The 25,295-nt window shown below is 41.6% G+C and overlaps 1 protein-coding gene and 1 long non-coding RNA gene across 2 annotated transcripts in view; one reads left to right on the top strand and one right to left on the bottom strand.

Moving 5' to 3' along the window:
• Positions 1-684: 684 nt before the first annotated feature.
• LOC147023572 (uncharacterized) lies at positions 685-17,824 on the bottom strand. The gene is made up of 3 exons (XR_015060288.1): positions 17,720-17,824; positions 14,479-14,618; positions 685-824 (listed from the first exon to the last, which is right to left on the bottom strand). It is a non-coding gene; the product is annotated as an uncharacterized LOC147023572 (long non-coding RNA).
• Positions 17,825-17,850: 26 nt separating this feature from the next.
• Positions 17,851-25,295, top strand: part of LOC147023571 (troponin C, skeletal muscle-like) — a 72,172-nt gene continuing 64,727 nt past the window's right edge. Inside the window, exon 1 of the mRNA XM_085889078.1 lies at positions 17,851-17,989. Coding sequence (XP_085745204.1) covers positions 17,987-17,989 — 3 coding nt within the window. The 5' untranslated portion in view covers positions 17,851-17,986. The remainder of the gene's footprint in view (positions 17,990-25,295) is intronic.

The raw sequence follows: 25,295 nt of genomic DNA, 5'->3' as shown, positions 1-25,295 counted from the left end.
TTTTAAGAGTGCTTTAAATATGCGTTTCCCAACCAGCCCGTTACTGGATTTAGTCGCAGGTTGTGACCACAGTGCGGTCATTCTTGCTTTACAGTCCACCTCGAGAGGAGGTGACTCGTGCCTTCTGTTTCTACCTTGCAGAACCTACACTTGTTGATTGACTCAGCCCATCCATTTTCTTAAAGCCATTCGTGTAGTGTCCTTGGTCATGGGTATTTCTGATGCTTCGTTGTCCATACCAGCTGAGCTAACTTCTTCCTAGCCACTCCAATGAACCTTCTTTGTCTTTGTCCAATCTGTCAAGTCTTTTTTTTTTTTTACATCTCCCTGCTCTTTTATCGTTCTCTCAATTGTCGGTGTATAACTGTTGATATTTCGTTTTATAGTTGATATTTATTTTGTCCTTTTTGCAATCGTTGGGGCTGTATTTGTAGTCGTTTTGGTTTCAAATGTGATCACGCTCACCACAAGGTGTCACCATTCAATCGCATTGATACCGTGAAAGGTGTGTCACTAAAATCAAAAACAGAAGATACATGCATTAACAAATGTATTGTCATTAGTCAGAATTAAATGATTAGGTTAGGATTCAAGATGTTTGCATGGCATACAGTACAAACATAAGGAGGATTAACAAACACACTTCACATCTATAAATGCAATGGAAGTGAAATTTTACCCTTTTTAACATCTTGAACATTGAGAACATTGAAAGACTCTAATGGAGCGAGTCCATTTACTCCACTGTTTCGATGTGGGTGTCTCCTCGACGAGCTCAACCTCCTTGATCGGTTTCAGGTACGTTAATGGACAAAATGGAATGCCTACAGAAAGCAAGGATAGGGAACAATTTAACAAGAACTGTCTGTAGTTTCTCCGATGCAAATATAACTTCTGACAGTCGTGGGAAAAATCTGATCAGAAAAGGTTTCAAGACTTCATTTGAAAAAGTTTTCTGATATGTTGATTTATTATTAGTATTATTATTATTCCGACATAATAGAGTACAATGTTTAATCTCAATAATAAATTTGGAACACCAAGGCTGAATCACCAAATGTACATTTCAAATTGATGACGTCACATACAAAGTATCCAAGTGGCGATTTGAAGTTTGCTTCATTGTTCATCTTATGAAATACACATCAGAGAAAGTTAAGCATGGGCTGTCTTACTGGTAAGTTATGCATGTTCGACAAATGACTTGAGACAAATTCAGAGGTTTTGTTGATACATTAATGAAAAAGATGAGGATATCTTTAATGGCACTGTTTTCGACCAAAAAAACATGACGACTTCATTAAAAAAAATTTTTGGATAAAACATCGAGGCTCGTATAAGAGCTAACAACAAAACGTACAACAAGGGGAGCAGGAGACAAGACGGACGGGAGAAGGAAGGACAAAACAGTGGTGAACAGAGACATTAGGAGATCTGCGGGAGGGTGAAGGTGGGTTACATGGGGTAAAGAAGATGGACACGACAGGTATTTTCAGGTCCTTTCACTGCAGGGAATTTCAGGAAGGAATCCCAGGAATTTGAAGGAGGTGGGTTTGGGATGGATTAGTGGGGGCATAAAAGATCATTGTTTTGGATGGGGAAAGATAAGAGGTGGTGGTGAACAACTGTTTTGAAGACCTGGAGGGAAGAATGGGATTGAAGAGAGTGTGGGAGTTTGTTCCAGATGCGGGAGAAAAGAGGAATGAAAGAGTGAAGGTGAGCAGTGATTCGTGATTTTGGTAGTTTTACCAAAGGGGGTTGCTGGGAGACGTTGAGCGCTCTGCGGAAATATGGGTTGGGGGGGGGGATTATCTCAAACAGAGCAAGGGGGAGCGAGGCCAGAGAGGAGATGGTAGAAGACAGAAAGACCACCGACCTGCATGAGGTGAGAGAGTGAGAGGCCCAAAGACTCAGCCTCATCGCGGGAGATACCAATGATCCGAAATGCCTTGGTTTCCACAGCGTGAAGCCGAGAAAGGTGAGAGGCAGGAGCACCAGCCCAGAGGGGAGAGCAGTACTCCATCAGGCTGCGGACGAAAGCTTTGTACTTGGTCAGGAGTTTAGGTATGCCAAGGAAGGTCTTTGTTCGACGGAGGACACCCATTCGGCGACTGGGTTTGGAGGCCAGCTTGACCACAAAATGTTAAGCAGCACATCATTTTAACAGTGTCCCTTTGGAGAGTTGACCACGCGCAATTATGAGCGAAACTGAGGAAGAAGATCAGTCAGGATTGTAACGGACATTTGGAAGCCTGTTCGGGGCTGTGTTGTCAGCCATCCTGGGGGGGAGGAATCCTGAGATTTTCGTGTTGGTTTTGGAGGAAATGCAACACGTGATCCATCACTACCGTTGTTGCCGTGGTTTTGCCTTGACTTTGTTTTTGCAAAGTTTGAATAAAACTCCAAATGACTTCAATTATTTTCGACACCACAGTAAAAGAACTCCAGATTTTTTTTAAACACCCCAAACGAACGTTTGTATCCGAGTTTTTAACGAGCAAGTGAGGGTGTACCGGTTAACACGTCGTTATTTTGGCGGGAAAGTGTTCTGGGCACGCATGCGCAGTGCGTGCATACCGGGAATAAAGGTGTTTGTCCGACATGGGTGTTGTCTTTCTTTTGATCTCTCAATCCTGCGGAGACATCACATTACCCATAAGGGAACGCAGAACCACCAGATGGTGTAGTTTTCGATGTATATCGTGTCTCGTCATTTTCTTGAGACACCCTGCACTGTTTATCTTCAACGTCAAAACACCGTTAACCAGCAACACAAACACGTTGGAGACTGTACTTTACATAGTTAACTGCACTCTCCCATTGCGTGTGTTATTTAATTTACTGGAAAAACGATGACACGTTTATGTAAACGTCGACACATCACGGGCAACTCCGGCAATCACACTGGTGCCAAATGTCATGCCCTGCACTCCGTTGCATTCCACCAGCAATGTCGAGAGGGGGATTCTGATGCTTGGGCAACCCAAGATCTACACACACCCTGCCCTTGCATGCGCCATAACATTTGGAGATATCATGCAAAATATTGTTTTTGGCCCTATGTCTCAATCACTTTCAAAAGATTCCCCAGATCCGGATCTTAACCACAATCGAATCAATTCTTCATTATCACACCGCACCCCATCCGCCAAATTTTGTCTGAATCCATCCTTAACTTTTTGAGATATGCTCAGACAAACAGGCAGACAGGGGTGAAAACATAACCTCCATCTACCTTTGGTGGTGGTGGTAACAAATGAATGATGCAATTGTGAGCAACAGACTAGTGAGACTTAACATGTGTACTCAAATCTGGGACCTTACTTATAGCATCAGACTAAAATACACAATTAGGTGTCCATTTGTTTTCCTGCGATACATTTGGTGTTTATTTTACTCACCATTCTGGTGTCAGCAGTGTGATCCAGGATGTCTCCGTGATACCTGGTGACAGGGTTTTGTGTGGAAAAACGTGTTCACGGTGGCAGCTTTACGAGAATTTTGGGGGCAAAAACCACATTTTTTGAATTCCAATTTAAAAAAAATTGGATTTCATCAATAAAATTCATTTGAGTAGGGTGAATGGTTTTAATTAACTATCAAGAATTTCTTCTGAGTGAATTCCACCAATTTTGACCGATGGTTGCCATCGAAACGGTCATTTTGGGACAAAAAGTACATTTTAAAAACAATTTGAAAAAAGAGCAATCAGATATTGCAGACCCTCACCAGGACTTGTTTTATGCGGTGTTTGTGTACTGGTGTTACGTAATTAACAAGTAAAAAATACAGAAAATGTCAAAGCCCCCGTTGTTTTAATAATTGTGCTCTCCGGAGCTAAAGGGCGAGCCCAAATTCATGTCCAACTAAAATGGCCGCCAGTTTACCAGTTGGCCATCTTTGATCAGATCACAAAATAAAGTGACGTCACGTGTATGCCATTGTGTTTTGTGCCTGTGCCGAGTTTGAACAAAATCGGACCAGGCACGTCCGAGAAATGTCTGGGGATATGTTGAAGTAACGAAATGGCCGCCAGTCGGCCATTTTGGATCTTATCTCAAAAATCAAAATTGAAGTGCAAATGTAAGCCGTCATTCATTATGAGTGTGCCGAGTTTGAACAAGATCGTAAATCCAAGTCCAAGAAAAGGTTAAAGATGTGTTCATTGCCAGGTTTTCCTTAAAACTAAAATGACCGCCAGTCTACCAGTCGGCCATCTTTGATCAGATCGCAAAATAAAGTGAGGTGCCGTGTGTGCCATCATGTACTGTGCTTGTGGAAATGGTTGGGGACACGTTTGAGCAAAAAAAGGCCACCAGTCGGCCAACTTGAATCTGATCTCGAAAAACAATGACATGCATATGCAAGCCATCATTTGTAATGTTTGCCAAGTTTGAAGAGGATCGATAAATGCATGTCCGAGAAATGGTTCAGGATGTTTTAAACATCGGGTTTTTTTATAACTGAAATGGCCGCCACTCAGACATCTTTGATCGTATCACGAAACAAGATGACGTGCAGATGTATACCATGATGTATCGTCTTTGTACCAAGTACAAATATAATCGGTCCATACATGTCCAAGATATGGTTGCAGACGCACACATGGACAATCCTTAAGCCCCTGTTTCGGACTAAGTTCAACGGAGGTTAATGATGATTTTCATTGTTTTTTTTTTAAGGGACGTGAAAGCGACTAGTATGTTTATTTACACACCTCTTTGGGTCACATTTTGGGATAAGAGATTGACTAAAGGGGATCATGTAAAAATGACTTCCAAAAATTTAGTTCCACTCAGAGAAGCAGGAACTCTCAATCTGAATTTCTGAAAGGCTTTGCGACATTTTTGGACCATTAAACTTTTGCCACCCATGGGGGTGAACAAACTATTTTCTATGATGGAAAATGTGAGATCTGGGTCTCCAGAGAGAGGACATTGCATAAAGAGGTGTTCCAAATGTTTGGGAACCAATTACACTGCTCACCGGACCCGGTACAGTGACACCCTGTCCTATGTCCGTTATTCCGAGTCTGAACCTGCGGAGGATTATAAGCACCCGGTTGCTCAAAGCTCGGATAAGTGCTATCCTGTGAATAAATTACTCATCCAGCCGATACAATTTCAAATATTTTCCACACAGGGTGGCCTGAAAGTTCTGACTGGTGACATCATTTGAGATACTTTAAAAATGGTACTGCTTCCTCACTTGATCAATGGTCGGTTAGTTCACCATCGGATAATTTTTTACCACGGAGGTATCTAAAGATACCTCGTATCTAATGGTTAAATTTTCTTAGTTTTGAGCAACTGAGGCCTGTTCTCTTTGGGAAAGGAGAGGATTCAACCAAAGGATACACCTTAGGTATCCCACTGAAACTGCAATTTTTGTCAACCTGACTCCGATTTATATTTATAAGTTCCGACAGACCCAGAGAGATTTAGATTTCATAAATCCAATCTGAGTGCATTGCCAAATTGCAGGCCTCATTGCCTCCATTTGTAAACATTGGCAGGGATCCACCACAGGTCAATAGCCAAGCCCTTCCAATAAGTGATATTCATCAAATGTAGGACCTCAAGAACCAGGTCATACCTGCTACCAGATGAGGGATTCCACAGCCTTCAGAGCATTGAGCAAATCTGAAAAGATGACTGCACTCAGGTGGGTTGCAGTCAATTATCCATTCCAGAGCCAAAACGATGGGAAAGAGCCTCGCTGAGAATATAGAAAGATAATCAGAGTCTAACGGACTTTATCACCTCCATATCTGGGATGCATTTTGCAGCAAGTAGTGTTCTCTCTCGTGAAGGTTCTTTGGAGCTGTCTGTGTAGATGTGTAAGGATTGACTCCAAACCGTGTGGGTATTTTCCATCGCTTGGTTGCATGTCACAACTGGGTTGCCCTATCAGTTTTACCCCATAGATCCAGGTGGATACGAGGGGCATCTAGAGTCCAAGGGGGACAAATTGCCACTTTATTCAGGGAATTTACCGGTAAAGAATCTAAACCCATTTCTTTCACTGCCCTCTGAGAAGCGAGTCGATAAGGGTGAATCAGTTACTGCTGATCATTTTATATTCCCAACAGTCTGAAAACAAAGCGATGACTGGATGGTTATCCCCAGAAGAGATTATCTTAACCTAATATTTCAAACTGGATACTTCCCAGTGGAGAGGCAAGAGCATCTCATCAGCTTCCATAATAAAAGTGCTTTTAAAGGCCCCCAGACATACACAAAGTACTTTGGAGTGAGTGGTTTCAGGTTTATTTGTGGTAAGTTATGGACATGTTCCAAAAGGCCTGGCTACCATAGTCAAATTGAGAGTGGATAACGGCCTTATATCGAAGTAGGAGACTTTCTTGATGAGCTCCTCAAATTGTACCAGATAGACTTCATATAAGATTAAGGCCTTTTTTCACATTTGACCGCAAGATCTTTTAAAACAGGAGTTCCAAGTGAGAGGCCCTTATCGAAAGTGATTCCAAAAAAAGACATTAGAGGAAGCTTTGAGGAAAGTGCCATTTATAGATATTGATATGTCCTTCGCCTTCTTTTTACAAGTGGAAATGATGAATTTGGACTTGGATTCAGAAATCCCCATTTTGGGCCCCACTGCTCAATCCTGTAAATATCAGCCTTAAGTTTTTTTGGCCATAAAAGATAAGTTTCTGCTCCGGATCCGGGTAGCAATGTCATCCACAAATCAAGATGACTTATGATGAGACCCTGAGTAAAAACTGCATAATTGATCATGATATTAAAAAGAGAGGGACTTAAACTCATTCGACCCCGAAGAATGCCTTTATCCCTGTTGAATATGGGGGATAAGACTTGGCATACTCTCACATGGAAGGATCTCTTTGACAAAAAGTCCTGGATCCACCAAACGATTCTGCAATTGATTCCCAGTTGATGTATCTGATAAAGGAGGCCTTGCCTTCTTTCCATACTGGCATAGGCCTTATGAATATCAAGAAATACAACAAAAGGTGTCTCAAGGTTGTTTAAGGATTTCTTGATGTGATCAGCGGGCTGGCAGGATGGCCTAAAGGTGTGCACACTCGCTTCTAACCTGTCGAGCATGGATTTAAAATCCCGACCCAGCTATAAACTGTCATCTCAGTGTTTCATAGGCAGGGTGATTCATCAATGTGTGTGCCATCCCTCAGGTGGGCGTTAAATGGGAATCCCAACTGCTGGCATTATTGATGGATGCTAAAGACCCCATGGTGTCCTTCACGAAGAGTAGGCAAGAAAGGCCCAAACTCCAAATTCCTTCCCTAATCACTGCTGGGAAGACAATGGCAAACCACCCACTATGACCCTTGCTCAGGAAACTGCTTTGGCAGCGCTGATGCTCTGTGAACAGTATGATACATCAGAGAGAGAGAGAGAGAGAGAGAGAGAGAGAGAGAGAGAGAGAGAGAGAGAGAGAGAGAGAGAGAGAGAGAGAGAGAGAGATCAGATGTCATCAGTGATGGTGGGCCATGTGGGAGGATAACTCCGAATCCAGCATGTCTATAAAAAGATAACAGATGCCGGGGATAACACTCTCCTCTGCTCGGATCTTCACACCCAAGGTCGGTTTACCCAACCTGTGAGATGAATGGAGTAGATGTGGAACCGTTCCAGTGACGATGTGGCGGCTACTTAATTGGCTGAGCAAACCAATGCCAAATGCTGCTCTCGATGGGCTAGCATTGCAATTGTAACTTGAATAAATCATCCTGGGAGCACTATCCCAGGTCAAACCTGAACAGGATAAGTCAAGACACGAATCAACACTTTCATCAATTCATTACATACAATCAACGAGCAATAGAGCAGGAAATTGATGGGAGGAATGGTGGTTGATGAGAATTCAAATAGGGGAATGTTGGTAAGTCTAGAGGTTGTGGGAATTCAAACAGGAAAAATGGCGAGAAAATTTAAAGGGTGGCAAAGCAAGGCATATTCACATACCTCCAGCACATAGACACTCCCATTACCACTACAGGAACAATCCCACCCTCGGAAGCCTTAAAACAATTACTTAGCGCCTGTATACGAGAGATGGATCCAGACAGCCGGATGAAGAACACAGATAGTTTGTGTAGAGAGGTAAAGAATGTGGTGAAAAAGAAGTGTGGGGTCTTTCCCACCATTCCACCATTCCATTATTTGAATTGCTCAATTTTGCCAATGCAGAATCTTGAAGATCGCTTGGCCTTCCAAGATGTCCTTACATCATAATAGTCGACCTGCATTGAAGTTGTGAACCTGATATTTGATTTCAGTCCATGACATACTTTTTTCAGATTGTGACCTATTTAACTAAAACCACCTTTTTGATCATAACTTTTCCCCCCTTCATTCATTGTAATGCATGAATCCCATATCCAGAGAAAGATGTCTGGATTAACGTGTTTGGTTATGATATCAAGCTTCATAAATAATTCATCAATTACACTGGATCATCAATAATTCATGAAATTCCAAAATTAAACAAAGCCTCTAAACAGGGAACACTGAATGTAAATGATATCGAAATCTTGCCACAATGGCTTTCACACGAGACACAATACATTGGATGCTACTTACTCGATCAGAGTTTTGGGGGAAAAGTGACGCATTCAAAGTTATTTGTAAACTTTCTTACGATAAATCTTGGTGGCATCAGATTGAGAATATTTTATCGCCAATATGGTGCATGAGGAGGCCTACATTAGTCAGGGATAACAATGCCCACAGAGACTAGTCTGGAGGATGAGTCGTATGACGTGTTCTGTGAGGGGGTCATTCTCATCTCCGAGCTATGTTCAGTCATGTAAGCACAATCACGGACTCACATAGTTCTCACATTTTGATCTTACGCAGTTTCCTGGTCAACTTTATTTATTTATAGTATGCAAATGAGCTGTTGGGGGTATTCCATGTCCGACAGGGGTGAAAATTAAGCATACTAACAGAAGGAACCTGTATATTTATTGGGTCATTGATCGGTGTTTTTCTATCTCACTCTATTTAACAAAGGTTGGTTCATATGTTTTGGACTTTTCAACGATCAGTGTATGCATATGTATCCATTTTTTTCAAACTTGGATATCCTACAAAAGTTTTATGGTTTTCTTTTTATTGTTATGATTTTTCTCGCACTTTAAAAACAAGTTAACGTGGAGCTCTCGTTTAGGCTAAAATGGATAAAATCTGTTACAAATGCTATCTTTTCTTTTTGTACCAAAGTCCTATGGGCCACTAGCTCAGTCGATTTATTATTCAGTTTTGTGATGTCCATAAGGTGGGGGGCGAGGGGGGGTGCTAGATACCTTATATTGAGGCATTGCATTCAAAACAAAAAGTTCTCCATACGAAACCCTGTCAAATTCATGTTATTATCGATTTAACTTGGCACTATGTCGTATACAGGTTGAGATACCTTGACTACTTCAACCAATCACCGTTCGGCTTGGCTGTGCTGCATGGACAAACCGAAAGGACTGCAAGTTCAAGAGTTTAACATTTTATTTCATGTTCATGCCGCCATTATGCACCACACCAACCAGCACATGCATGTATGATTTGATATCAGCGGATTAGTAATGACTGTAGTTAGTGTAGCATCAACTACATGGTGGTGTAGTATCCAACTTTAGTGCTGTTTCAATTTACATCACGTACAGGAATTTTAACTGCTGGACTACAGATACAGCCCGACAAGGGTATGGTGCACAGAGTGCAGCACCAGGAAGCAGGAATTAGGAAGGTTAAATAAAATTGGTGATAAAATGTCATCATATCATGATGCAAAGATTTGACAATGTGTGATAATTTTTCTGAAAATATGACAATTTTGAGGTTCCAAGACAATATTAACACTTTTCAGATCTGGCAACGCTGTGTATGCTTCGTTTGGTCAAAACAGGAAAGATGGCAACATCCACGGAATCGAGCGCTGATGAAGAAAATTATCTGAAAAATATAAACAAACCGCAGTGCAACCGCCTATTTCACTTGGATTCCGTGAGTAGGGAAACGATGAGGATTTATACTCTGCCTCAATGGCTGAAAACCTGGGTCTGTGACAATAAAATTCGACTGTCACCTGGTGAATTCAGTTTTGTCACTCCCCTCGGAATTTGCTCAGTTCCCTGTTAATGTCGGATTCCACCCAACTTGCTATCATCGCTTCATCGACAAGAAGCGTATGGACGCCGAAGTAAAGAGGTTCGTCGGTGAACCACCAGTGGAACGTGTTACACAGCCTGGGCCAAGTCCTGTTGTTGTCAACAATATGACTGAAGAAACGCAAACTTCATTCCAAATCCAGCTTCCATCCTTCTTCCAGCACGTCCAGAGTACTTCCTGCTCTTTGTATCATCTGCACAAAAATCTGTGATGTTTGTGAAGTTTAAGGGTGAGCAGTGCTTGTCTTGGCTGAGATAAAATCTGCCTGCCAGCTGATCAATATCACTTGAAATGCCTTGTCTCGCTGCCTCTGCCACATTTGCTGTGCTCTGACGATTGATTAGCATTCATAGGCTCACTATAAATGTGAGACATGATAGCAGCGTCCAAGATGTCCACGCTGACTTTTTAATCCTTGAATATGAATGTAGAGGGGATATTAAGTAGGTTTGAGATTCAAGCACTCATCGACTGAAATACCACATGGATCATGATTAAAGAAGATCTGTATTTTGAATCCAGAAAAAATGATGTCTTATATTGGATGCTTTGCAGGTTAGTTGCTAGCTGATGCCGAAGCTAAAAAGGATGAGTGTGCTCATGCACATACAGTACGTGGCACTGATCGGCAGCCGAAACATGGTACCATCACTCTTGCTTCAAGCAGTACACAAGATTTCTCTCAAAATCTCAACCAGTGAGACCATCCTGAATGGGTTCCAGACCCTGGGTGTGAACTTCCGTCTCGATGAAAAATGGGTTCCACCACTCGAGTCATTTGTCTGCCGGCTGTACGGACAATCATAGGACATCAATAAATGCAGGTTCCCGGCTTACTGTCTCAGAAAGTCCTCAGATCAAAGCATTCCTCCCATTAAAGATGCTCTGACACAGCATTGAAAAAGAGTGAACTATCAAGCCGCCATCCACAAAATAATCTTCAATTTGCTGATGAAAAGTCCTTTGCCATCAGGCCATGATTGGAGCATCAGAAATGCAATCAACGAAATACAGTGGATGAAATTACCGCCAGCTCCTGATGTCTTCCTTCACTCTGTACAATGCTCCTGTGCCAAAACGTGATGTCAACCAAACAGTGCTCCTGTGTCCCAGTGACCTTGCCATGAACAAACTTGCGGAGATGTCAAGACTGTGATGACATCAGTGACATTGCGGTACCACCGATCAACTCGCTCAGGATTCAGACTCGGATGATGAAGCCGACGACTGAATGAGCCATTTCAAACCCGATTTCCACCTACATTTGTTTTGTATACATTCTGTACGTACGATATTCTGAATCCTCTTTCCATCAATATCGGTCGATGTGTACGTTAATGTATTTTGCATCTTTTATTGTTTTTTTTATGAATAGCCTCCAGACCTCATTTACTCATACCTTTATGTCTTGTACATCATCTATCCGTTCATTTATGCCTCATTACATAGTGTTCATCTACAAGTTGGCCACAATGTCACACAAAAATTGCGCATTGTTCATTCGTTTCCTTTTTCCCATTTTTCAGATAGAATGAACATAACCATGAGTGTATGTAGAAGATGAGTAAACTTCGAAAGGGCAACCTTGGTGTGTGAGTTAGCAGTCGAGTCACTTGGGTCCAAGTACAATAATCACAACACAAAATTCACTTTTTGAGTTCCTGCCAAGAGCTGATTTCTGATTTCCCAAATTTGAGTGACTCAGGATCTGTAGTATCAGCACTTATGCTCAACTGAAACAAATTTCAGGGGGCTGAGTCATATGGTTTGAATGTTACAGAGCCTCCAACATAGCTCCCTGTGAGGAAATATCACTCAAAAGTCCATTGTTCAGTTTCTCCACTGAGCGGCCATTGACCATTGGAGCCTGAGCAATCCTGTAACAATAGTATGGATACTATTGTATGTATGAAATGAATTTCACGTGTCTGATTATCGTAGTTTAGAAAGTGAGGAGTGCCAAATATGACTCTGAACATGAAAACGGCTATTTTATACATAACCAAATTTGAGCACGCATTGCTGGAATTGGACAGGCGTTTGCATGGACTGTAGAGCATCATTGGACTGCAGAGTTGGACTGCTGGAATTGGATGCAAGAGCATCACCTGTGGTCAAGTGATTCTCGTCCGGCTTACAGAAGAATTCGCACATTGCGTTCCTCCAAGTCTGTCTCTTGGTGTACTACAGTTAGAGCAGAGGGTGGAGGTCTCTTGACAGAGGAGTCTGAAGTGAAGGCCCGCTGGGCCTGTTACTTTGAGTGGTTGTACCAGCTGTTGAACTGTTGAGTTGATCCACCAGCAGTTGAGTTTGATGTCAGTGGTGTAACTATCTCTATTGTTGGCCCTCCAATCAACTGTGATCCACCTTCGTTTGTGGAAACACAGGCTGTGGTGAACCGGTTGAAATAGGGTAAAGCTCCTGTGATTTGTGGCATCCGTGCTGAACTTCTCAAGGCTGGTGGAAATGCTGTACTCATGTCGTTGCATGCAGTTCTTTGCTCAGTCTGGAACACAGGCATCATCCCAACTGATTGGAAGAGGGGCCTTGTTGTCCCTCACTGAAAAGGGAATGGTGATTGCCAGGACTGCAACAACTACTGAGGGGTGAAGCTGCACTTAGTGCTGGGTAAGGTCTTTGCTTGGATAATTCTTGATCGGGTTCACCACCATCTGCTTGAGCACCAGCATCGAGAGCAGTCAGGCTTTACACCAAAGATGTCAATGATTGACCGTATCCTTGCTCTTCATGTCCTCACCAAACGTAGATGAGAGTTTCGGCAGCGGCTGCTTGCAGCTTATGTTGATCTCTGCAAAGCATTTTATTCAGTGAATCGGGATGTCCTCTGGAGGATTCTCAGTCTTCATGGGGTGTCACCAAAACTTATCAATCTGATGTCTGAACTATACTCTGGTATTGAGAGTGCCGTGAGATGTGGTAATAACATCTCCGACTTATTTCCAGTTGTTACTGGAGTTCATCAGGGGTGTGTACGGCCCCCACACTTGTCAGCACTTGTATGGACTGGATTCTGGGGAGGATGTCGGAGAGATCAAGCTGTGGTGGATCATTTGGAAATGTCAAGATCTCTGATCTTGATTTAGCAGATGACGCAGTCATCTTTGCAGAGACTGTGGATATTCTTTTGGGGGCCCTCGAGATGCTGAATCAGGTGCTGAGCCGCTGGAATTACGGGTTTCCTGGGTCAAAACTAAGATCCAGGCTTTCAATGACCTCTTGGACGCTGCTATCATGTTTGTATCTATTTGTGGTGAGGATGTTGAGGTCACGGAGAGATTCACTTACCTTGGCAGTGATATTAATGTCTCTGCTGGCTGTGAGCCAGAGGTCAATAGACCTCTGGGTCAGACCTGGGGAGTCATGGATTCACTGCATCATGGGGTGTGGTGCTGTCGGTAGCTGTACAGGAGGGGAAAGTCTGAGTCTTCAGGTCCTTGGTGCTTTCAGTCTTGCTCCACGGATGTGAGACTTGGACTCTGACAAGGCATCTGAGACGGAGACTTAATTATTTTGGTACCAGGTCTCTTCGGAGAATCCTTGGCTATCGCTGGTTGGATTTTGTGTTCAATGAGCTGTTGCTGAGAGAGATTTGTTACCTGCATCGTCCGTGAGCATCAGCTGTGGCTGTATGGACATGTGGCTCATTTTCCTGACACTGATCCTGCTCACCAGATTCTCTCATCTGAAAGCCTCATGAGTGGAGGAGGCCAATAGGCCAACTATGTGCCTCGTGGTGGCAGCAGGTTAATCAGCATCTCAAAGAGATGGGGATGGGCCAGACATCTGCCTGGGGAAAGGCCAGATGGAGGCCCCTGGAGTACTGGCGGAAAGTTGACGCAGCGATGCGCTGCTCTGGCGCATGCTCCCATACCTGACCTGACTTGTTTGCATGGCGAACTTTTAGTATGGTATCAGCTATATTACTGGCTATCAAAAAAATAATTTCAAGTAGCCCCCCCTCCCTCCACCTTGCCACAGAATCACTTTTATAGCCATCGTACACATTTCAGCAAGTGGCCGACTGTATCCAGTTAGCTCTCATACGAGCCTCGATAAGGTATACAAAAAAAAATCGTTTATTTTCTATGTTCATGCTCAATGGGATCATCAGGTTGTACATGAGCGTTACTTCCTTGTTTTCAATGATTGCTTTTGGTTCATGTTTCCATTAATTTTTTGGAACTGGGATATTGAGGGTTTTGCAAATGTGCCAATGGATTACCATACATTCATTATTGTGCATTTGTGTGTACAGCTGTTCTGGCATTGGTTTTTACCTGCGACTTACCGGTGACCAAATATACAAGAGCTCCACATGGCTGTTGTTGTTGTGTTTCTTGTTGGAATTGTTTGGGGTCGATTTTTGAGATGTGCACCCATTTATCAGACAGCTGCCGGATCCCAGCCACATTTGTCGCTTGACTCCACCTATCATGGAACCCAGACCAAAAATATGTTAGCCATCTTGGTTTTCTGGTGGGCCAAAAACATCAAGCCTGTGAAGTCTGGTGTTGGCTAAATGGTGAAGGTGAGTGGCTTAAGATCTTATGGTGTTGAGTTCAACCTTATGGCCTATGTTGAGCTTTTGACCTATGATAACCTCAAAAGTAAAAGGTGGTTGAATTAATTGACCTGAAATGAAAATCCTCTTAAAATTTCAAGTCAATCAGATGAAATTTGAGGATTTTAGAAAATTTGGTTCAAATTGGTCTATTGGCCAATGTAGACCTTTTCGGTCGACCGAATTTTATGAAGCTCCAGTGCGGGACCGTCATAGGGTCGGTGACATTCATCTCTGAAAATTTTAGAACGATCGGTTGAGCGGTTTTGACTGGAGGTGAGCAGACAGGCAAGCAAACAAACACACAAATAAACAAATGAGGGCGATCAACATACTTGTCAACAAACATATAAATAAATAAATAAATAAATAAATATGTATATGTATATATATATATATATATATATATATATATATATATATATATATTGTCAAGTAACAAACAAACGGAGTAAAAACTTTGCTTCCTTCGGTACCCGGCAATTTTGTCACGCATTGCCTGGATATGGAATTTGGAAGGAGTGGTGTACAACAAGTGGAGGTGCATTCAAAGTACACCACCCCCATGTTAAATAAATAAATAACATCCTCCAGCACGCAACTTTGCGGGGACGTCTTTGGCGCCCGGTGATGCCACCTTCAGCACATGGAGACAAAATTGGGAGGGAATGGTGTACAATAATTATTATTGATCGATTCATTGATTAATTGCAACATTAAAAAAAATATATATATATATATACTAATCATAAAATAATTAATTTCTTCATCAATTGGCTCATAGCATACCTTAACTAGTGCCTGGTGTGACTCGATGGTTCAGGTGTTGGGCTTGGGATCCTAGGGTCCTGAGTTCAAATCCCGCTCAGCTATTGAATTAATACCAGGTGGGGTTGACTCTCTCTTCCATCCTTCCGAGGTTGGCAAAATGAGTGCCAGCATGCTGGTATCCTGTGTTGGAATGCTGGTATACCTTTGATGCTAACTTGGTGATATAATCTTCCCACGAAACATTATGGCTAATAGTAAGGCCAAGGAGATCTGGGAACTGCACCACTTTCATTCATGCAGTGGCTGTCCTGGGAAATGCATTTGATAATCTGATTCCTGACCCTCATGGAGAGACACTGTGAGCGCATGTGATTTGCTGACATTGAACATCATGTTCCAAGTAGCTGACGAGCAGCTTATCCTTTCCATGTCTGAGAATAGAGGTTCAGCAGTGGCTGATCTTTCACAAGTGTGCTGTATCATTCTGCACAGTGTAGAGTCATCGGCAAAATAGTAACGTTGGTATTCAAAGGAATCAGACAGATCATTGATATCGATCAAGAATAAGGAAGGTCCTGAGACACTGCTGTGTGGGTAGAAAGTTAGCCTGAAGGAAAAGATCAAGGAAATTAGTATGGAGAATGATGAACAAAATCACAGTACATGGGATTTCAGCTCGGGGTTGCAGCATTATTACCTCCACCACCGAATGTGGAAGGAGGTTGTTTTCACCCCTGTTTGTCTGGTTTTTTTTTTTGTGTGTCAATTGCCTACAGGTAACAATTTCAAACTGATCTTAACGAAATTTCACCGCATGGTAGAGTTCGTCTTAAAGAAGAAGCCTATTGTATTTGAGGTCAAGAATTTAGGCCAAAGGTCAACAACTTTGTCAAATTTCTAAAATCCTCAATTTTCATCCGATTGATGAGAAATTTGAAAATGATTTGCACAGCAGGTCACTGAATTCAACCACTAATTATTTTTGAGGTCAACAGAGGCCAAAAGGTCCACATAAGCCAGATTTCTAAAATTGCCAATTTTTATCCTTTTGATTTTAATTTTGAAAGAGGAGTTGCATGTTTGTTCATTGAATTCAACCAGCCAATTAATTTTGAGGTTAACATCAACCAAACGGTCAACATACACCAAAAGTCAACAATTTAGGTGAGATTTCTAAAATCCTCAATTTTCATCCGATTGACGAGAAATTTGAAGAGCATTTATATTTCAGGTCAATGAATTCAACCAATCAACATTTGACATGGACAAATTGGTTCCATTTTGGTGAAGATCCGAATCGAGATCCAGATACGATTTTTTTTTAATTTTTAAAGTGATTCTTCACCATTGAGAGATGGGGTCAAAAACGAGAAAGCATGATATTAAAAAAAAAAAAATCTTCACCCCGATATGTTCTACTGGATCAGACATTGCATGGTGGAGGGATGTGCTCTACCGAGTGCCCTTCTAATTTGCTCGTATACTCAGATGGGAAAAACAGACAAACTTATTGCTCACTGTTCTTGTTCACAATATTAATCCTTTCTATAAATATTATAATTATTGCTCCAGTCGATCAAAGTAGAACTGCCTCCTCTGGCAATAACTTTTTTGATTTTATGTTTTCTTTTTTTTTTTGGCATAATTTTACTTTTTGATTTTCTTCCAAATGTAAGAAAAGTCATGTGCCAAGGTAGTACGGGTAGTTAAGCAGCAAAAACAACTATCTCGTCCTTTCCGGTTTATACAAACCACACTTTGGGACAAATGATGCCATTATTTATTAAACAATGGAAAATTCCGTTTTGTATGCACATGCTGCATTGTGGAGTATAACAGCTAGCTTTGCCATTTTACATTCGACGACATCTCTACAATTAAGGTATACATACCTATCAAGTATACCTACCTACCACGTAATCCAAATGTCACGTATAGAAATCAAGCAGATGTCCACAATATGTGACGGTTGAAAGATTTAAAAAATAATAATAATCGGAGGTACAAAAGCTCACAGAAATTATTTCCACAAAATAATTGAGTAATTATAATTTGCTCAATTGAATTTGAATGTTTATAAAAGTGTATATTTTCAAGATTTATTTTAACATGATTTCAATAAGTAATTATTGGAAGACTATTTACATTCCCTTCCACTCTACGTTCATTTTTATTTCTTTCTGAAAGCTTTTCTTACCCGTGATGAGATTAACACTGTGTACGTAACTTGAAGCTTCTGCTACACTGTTCTTCCAAATGTAACAAGACTGTCGTTTAACGTACACGCTTTGGTAACCCAAACCTCCATCAATGCCCTGAACACTAAAAATGGTCATGCCTTCACCAGCCTTATTCTGGGCCTGGGTACTTAAGGGACTTGGTGAGAATTCTCACAGGTGTTGTGGAAGAGTGGTCTGTGACATCTCCTTCATCCCTAGTGTGCAAGAAAGAAAGATCTGCCAAAATGGTAAGCACATCCCTGGCAGAGCCAGCTCAAAAGTTTTCTTGTGATTAGCTCTTTCAATGCTCATGCTGAGCTTGCTTGTTGGCAGGGATAGAGACCGAAGAAAAGTGATGACCGATGAAAATTCCAACCTTTTTTGGTGGGGAATTCACTTCCAAAAAAACAATCTTTATAATTTTCTCCTAGTTGTTGCATACATTAATGAGGCGACCCGCTTTCTCCTGAAATTATGTCCGATCGACAGTTGTGATTGTAAAATACTGAAATTGTTGAAAAGCATTCGAAACTCGTCAGGAGGGTATACTTTGAAATGAATACATTCGCGTTGAATCGCCTTTCAAATTCCAGTGTCGAGGTACCGAAGGCTCAGTTGAACACACGAGGCTTCCTTCACAAGGTTCCAGTATTTTCTTCTTCCTTGCTTTTTTTTTCTTACACTTTCCCAGCTCCCACAGTGGATCGGTCCTTTTGGGGTCTTTCCACAAGTGGTTCCGTGCGACAGTTGCTAACACAGCGTTTTCGCAGCCATTCCCTGCATTCTCTTGCACCGACGCAGCAGATTTCCCAAAATACTCTTGCAGAGGTTGGCCAAACTCGGAGCATGGCAGATATGTTCTCGAGCAGATGTTTGTACGACCCCATAAGATTATGACCGATATCTGCTGCAGGAGGATGGGGATTAACCCAGAATACTCGTTAGCAAAGCGTACTCACGCGAGAGGGTTCAGGTGACAACCATGTTTTCTCTCTGCCTCTTTCAACATACCTCGAATGAATTGGAAAACATACATTACATAACGTCCACGTCCTTTGTGGTTTATTTCCATTGTCGCTTTGGAGGACATCTTCGAAGTTGGATTTTCTTATTATAACCCGATGTAAATCTTACTTGCTTGAAAATCCATGGGTAGAACCATCGTAATCATGTTGAAATACATGCAACCACTCAAAAAGCTACAAATACATCAAGAATTACAAGTTTTCTTTCAATATATAAGTAAAGCCTACATGTAGTTGGGCTAGCCAAATGACCTCGAGGTATGTGCACACTCGTCTGAATGAGCTGTGTAGCCTGGGTTAGAATCCTGACCCAGCTATAAATTGCCATCCCGGTGTTTCAAAGGCAGGGTGGTTCATCAATGTGTGTGCCGTGCCTCAGATGGACGTGAAACAGATGTCCCATCTGCCAGTATTAGTTGTTGGACGTTAAACATCCCACAGTGTCCTTCGTGAGGAGTAGGCATGCTATCGCCGGCACTCTGAATAAATTACAAATTCCTGCCCTGACTACTGCTGGGAAGGCAATGGCAAACCACCTCCAAAACCCTTGCCAAGAAATTACTTTGGCAGCAGCATCGAAGCTCTGTAACAAAGTATGATACATGAAATCAGATCAGATGTATAGTTATTAGGCTAGTGTGTGTAGTCACTTTAAGCTGTGTCATCTGGGTTTGAATCCCGACACAGATATAATCTGTATGCCATGGTGTTGGCTTAATGGTTAGGGTGGTAGGCTTTGGATCCTCAGGTCCTGAGGTCAAATCCCTTCTCAGCTGTTGAATTAATACCAGGTGGGGTTAACTCAGCCTGTCATCCTTCCGAGGTCGGCATGATGAGTGCCAGCATGCTGGTATACTGTGTCGGAGTGGTGACACAGTCGGACATACTGTGTCGTGACATACTGTGTCGGAGGATGGTCCCAATCTCCTCCTATAATCTGTCATCCAGGTGCTTCACATGCATCGGAGGCCGTTTTCCAGCACTGAGGGAGTTGATGGACAATGAAACTTTCATAAAAAGTCGGCGAGTTATCCCCAGCATCCCAGCAAAACTGAAAATTCCTGCCCTGACTTAGTGTTGGGAACGCAATGGCAAACCACCCCAAAATAGCCTTGCCAAGAGTGCTTGGGCAGCACCGACCAGGGGCATCAAGATTCAGCACACGCCCCAGGGGCAAACAACTTCGCCCCCACCTTCCACCACCACCTTTCTCTCTGTTTTTAAACTTTTTTAAGACCTATCTAAAAAGAAATCCGAAATAGGGACAGCAACGACCTCATAAACAAAGCAAAATCACAGAACAGGCGTTTTTAGCTCATAGTATGCTGTGTCAGTAAAAAAAAAACAGTCAATAAAGTCTTTTGTCGATGTATTGATGAACATAAGGTTTTTGAAAGTGTCAAGAAGGTGATTTGTGTTCTACAGTGTTCAAGTACATAATTCAATTTAAATGGAATAAAAGTTTCTCAACAGGAGTTGAGAGAGTGCATGGTTACCGTCAAGGTGAGACTGATGTTTCGGGAGTGAAGTGCAGATCGTTATCTCTCCCTACCTTCATTACCTCCGCACCCGAAGGTGAAGGAGGTTATGTTTTCACTCCTTCCTGTCTGTCTGTCTGTCTGTCTGTTTGTCTGTGTACAGGATATCTCAAAAAGTTGTGGACGGATCCGGATGAAATTTTGTGGACCGGTTCGGTGTCTGTTACAAGGACGAACTGATTAGATTTTGGTGAAGATCCGGATCCGGATCCGACTACTAGAATTTTTAAAGTGATTCTTCACCATTTGGAGATAGGGCCAAAACGATGTATAGCACCATATCTCAAAAAAGTTGTGAATGGATTTGGATGAATCTTGGTGGACAGGTTGAGTGTGTGGCAAGGATGAATCGATTCGATTTTGGTGAAGATCCGAACCAGATCTGGTACGAGGATTATTTAATTTTAAAGTGATTCTTCACCATTGAGAGATGGGCCAAAAACGATATAGTACTGTACAGCGTGATATTTTAAAAATGGATTGGGCCCGATATGTTCTCACGGATCAGGCATTGCGTGGGGGAGGTATGCGCTCTACCGAGTGCTCTTCTCGTTACCTCCGCCACCAAAGGTGAAGGAGGTTATGTTTTCATCCCTCTCTGTTTGTTTGTTACTTGGCAAAAAATTGTTTTTTTTTGACAAGTATGTTGATCGCTTCCGTTTATTTGTGTTTGTTTGTTTTTACTTACGAAATCTAAAGATTTCGTAAGTATATTGATGACTTCCGTTTCTGTTTGTTTGTTTGTTTGTAGGCACGATAACTCGAGAACGGAAGAGCTACCAATGTCAAATTACACCACGTGATTCAGGAGCGTGACGGCTAGCGCTGATTAGATTTTGGTCAAAATCGGTCAAAGGTCAAGGTCACAGTGAGGTCAAACATCCAAAAAATGATAACTCGAGAACGAAAGATGCTACCAATGTCAAATTACACCACGTGATTCAGGAGGGTGGTGGCTCGCGCTGATTAGATTTTGGTCAAAATCGGTCAAAGCTCAAGGTCACAATGAGGTCAAACATCCAAAACATTCGATTTTTGATGGTTTGGTACAGAATCATCGTAGAAACTTCTTGTTTGCATCGCTACCTTCTCTAGAGACAGCTTTTATTAGACAAGGTCAGAGGTCAAGTTGACAATTTCGTAAGTACCAGTCTATCACTGCTTGTTTGTTTGTCTGTCCGCTCATCTCCAGCCCAAACCGCTCAAACGATCCTTCTGAAATTTTAAGACATTAATGTCATCGACCCTGCGACGGTCACGCATTGAAGTTTCGTAAAATTTAGTCGACCGAAAAGGTCTACATCGGTAAATAGGCCAATTTGAGCCAAATTTTCTAAAATCCTCAAATTTCATCCGATTGACTTGAAATTTGAACAGGATTTGCATATCAGGTCAATGAATTAATTTTGAGGTTGTCATAGGTCAAAATATCAACATGGGCCATAATGTCAACCCAAAATAAGCCAAATTTTAATATTGTTTCTAAAACTGTCAATTTTCATCCGATTGACTTGAAATTTGAAGACCATTTGCACATCCGGTCACTGAATTCAACCACTTATTACAGTGCAACGACATTGCGCTGTTATATAATTGGCTATTCTGTCCTGTGTCTTCTATCATGTCTTCTGTCACACTTATGGCTGCGTGCGTCCCTTTGATCTGAGGGCTATAAATAGAAATTTGTCCAACGTCACAACTCTTCCCATCATGCATGCTAATTCACCGTGTCTACATTTAAATTTTATAACTGCAAAATTGTTTCATCATTCTTAACCTAGACTTTTACTGCCCCCAGTCGCGCGATATCGAAGTATTCGCTTCTTGTTAATTTTGAGATCACCATAGGCCAAAACGCCAATTTGGGCCGTATTTTCTAAAATCCTCAATTTTCATGCGATTGACTTGTAATTAAGCGCATTTTCATAACCTGTCACCAAATTCAACCACCTATTACTTTTGAGGTAAACATAGGCCAAAAGGTCAACATAGACCAAATTTCTATAATCCTCAATTTTGATCCGATTGACCAGAAATTTTAACAGGATTTGAATATCATGTCACTGATTTCAATCACCAGTTATTTTTCAGGTCAACTTAGGCCAAAAGGTCAACATAGGCCAAAGCTCAACAACTGAAGTGATATTTCTAAAATCTTCAATTTTCATCTGATTAATTTGAAGAGGATTAACAACTGAGGAAGAGGATTTGCATATTTGGTCATTAAATTCAACCACCAATTATTTTTAAGGTCAAATTTGTTTTCTGGATTTCACAAGTATTATGCTATGCATGACATCTTTTTTTGTTTGTTTATTTGTCCAGGTGATGTTTTTTCTTGTTTGTCTGGGTGAGATATTTCAGCCATCCTTTGAGCGAGGAGGCTCAAATTTGGGTGCAATCATGAACAAATGCTTTGGAAAAAAAGTATTATTTATTTTTTGATTAATCAATTAAATGATTAATTATTATTGATTTATTATTTACTTATTTTCTTTCGCATATGGGCAATACCTCAAGCACCTTTTCAGCTAGGAAGCTGATATTTGGACATGACAGCAACCAAGTGATTTGGCTGTAAAGGTTATTTTTGATTTATTGATTAATCATTGAATTATTTATTTTTTCAATTAATTCCTTAATTAATTAATTTTCAAAAAGTTACAGTGTCTGATGAAACAGTGGTGGTTTAGATATGCTCATAGCCAATTGATTAAGAAATTAATTATCTTCCGATGATGATTTATTTATTTTAGTTATGCAATTAAATCAATCAATTATTGTGCACCACTCCCTCCAAATTCCGTCTCCATGTGCTGTATGGTGGCATTGCCGGCACCCAAGACGCCCTGGCAATGTCGAGTGCTGGAGGATTTGTTATCTATTTATTTGGCATGGGAGCGGTGTACTTCGAATGTAGCTCTACTTGTTTAGTAGTTGTTTATTTCACCTCCTGTACATATGACGTACGTTGGTGAGGACTGGTTCTTATTCAGAGCATAAAGATGATGTGGGAGGTTGGCATGATCACTGATCAGTGCCGTACCTCAGGTATGGCAGGTATGGCACATGTCCTGGGTGCCACTTGAAGGAGGGGCGCCACTGAGCAGGACTCGGTCTGTCAAGAATGGAATATTGAAGTTGAAAGACGTCAGAGTCAAAAGAAACGAATGGCTGATGAGAACTCGACAGACGTTGGGCTAACAGCCAAGGAGGAAATAGAAAGAGTCATGAAGGAAACACTCGACCATCTTCACAGGGAAATGGACGAAAGGTTCGCTCGTTTGCATGACACTGACGCCAAGTTTGGGTTCCTCCTAGATGTAGAGGGACTGTGTTACGGTTCCGACAGTTACGACCTAAAAAGAGTGTGAAAATTTGGGTGAATTGTACAGCTTTGATGTTGATGGACAGCAGCTATATGAAGAAATTTTGGATTGCAGAATGTTGCTATCAAATCGGACCAACATGACAATATCAAGACCTGAAGAGCTTCTCGAATTTACCATTCACTATGGAGATGAGAGCGTCTTCCCCGATCTTCGCATTGCTATTCAGATAATGCTAACCATCGCAGTTTCCATCGCCAGCTTTGAGAGATCATTCAGCAAGTTAAAACTAATACTTTCCTATTTGAGAGCCTCCATGGGTCAAGGGACACTCTGTGATCTTGCTCTGCTAAGTGTAGAAAGAGAAGAAACTCAAAAAACTGACTTTGAGCACATCATAGACCAATTTGTATCAGTGAAAGCAAGGATGGTGAAGTTGTAATTTTCATATAGTGCCGTAATTTGGTAATTAAAAGATTAACGAGCTTGGGTTGTAGTTTTGAGCTGATATTATGGTAAAGTTATCTAAAAGATGGGTGTCAGATGTTTGGACAGGGACGCAATTTCAGTGCTTGCCATAGGCGCTATTTTCTGTAGATACGCCCCTGGGCATGATGTTTATGCAGGGTACAAGGAGTGAAGGAGTGAAGGAGTTGGGGGAGGGGACGTGGTGGGTGGTTTGACAAGTGTTATGTGGGGCATAAGGGGAGTAAGGGTTAGGGGAGCAGTAACATGTGCACAGATTACTACAAATTATACCTTTAAAAAAAATATCAATTATGGATTATAGTTAATTTGGAAGGTTACTAACTTTTTAACATGGCAGCAATTACACAATACAGTACATGAGCACATGAAGGATAATGTGGAACATGATCACCATTAAGGTGAGAAAGGATCTTCCAATATAATCAAAGTGTGTTTCTATTACAACGAGAGAGTTCATTGAATACCTTCCCCTGCAGTCTTGAGAAAAAAATGGACATGGGCAGGGTCTGTGGGATTCAAATTTGATTGGTCAAGTTGATGTAAAATGGTGGAATATTTTGTCCAAGTTCTGATAAACAGGTTTTTGAAAGTGTCAAGTAGGCAATTTGTGTTCTGCTGTGTTCAAGTATATAGTTTAATTCAAATAAAATAAATATTTTAAGGCTGTAGAAAAAAAAAATATATATTTCGGAAGTTTACCATCGTTGATGCAGCGTCTTTTACATCACCTTGTCTAAAACGTTTTTTTATTTGTGTACCTTGTCGAGGCTCGTGTGAGAGCTAACACACAACGCACAGCAAGGGGGGCATGAGACAAGAGGGGCGGGAGTGGGAAGGACAAAACAGTGGGGAACAGAGACATTAGATCTGTGGAAGGGAGAGGGATGGGACGGGGAACATGGGGAAGAGAAGATGGACATTACAGGGATTTTCAGGAAGGAAAGCAGGGAATTTGAAGGACGTGGGCTTGGGTGGATTATCGGGGGTAGAAAAGATCGAGGATTTGGATGGAGGATGATAAGAGGTGGTGGTGAACAGCTGTTTTGAAGGCCTGGAGGGAAGAATTGGAAAGAATAGAGTGAGGGAGTTTATTCCAAAGGCGGGAAAAAAGAGGAATGAAAGAGTGAAGGTGAGCAGTGATTCGTGATTTTGGTAGTTTTAACAGAAGGGGGT

This window comes from Eptatretus burgeri, chromosome 7 (genome assembly GCF_056783735.1).
Source record: "Eptatretus burgeri isolate ZD-2024b chromosome 7, Ebu_testis_v1, whole genome shotgun sequence".
NCBI lineage: Eukaryota > Metazoa > Chordata > Myxini > Myxiniformes > Myxinidae > Eptatretus > Eptatretus burgeri.
This window is presented reverse-complemented; position numbering and strand designations above follow the sequence as displayed.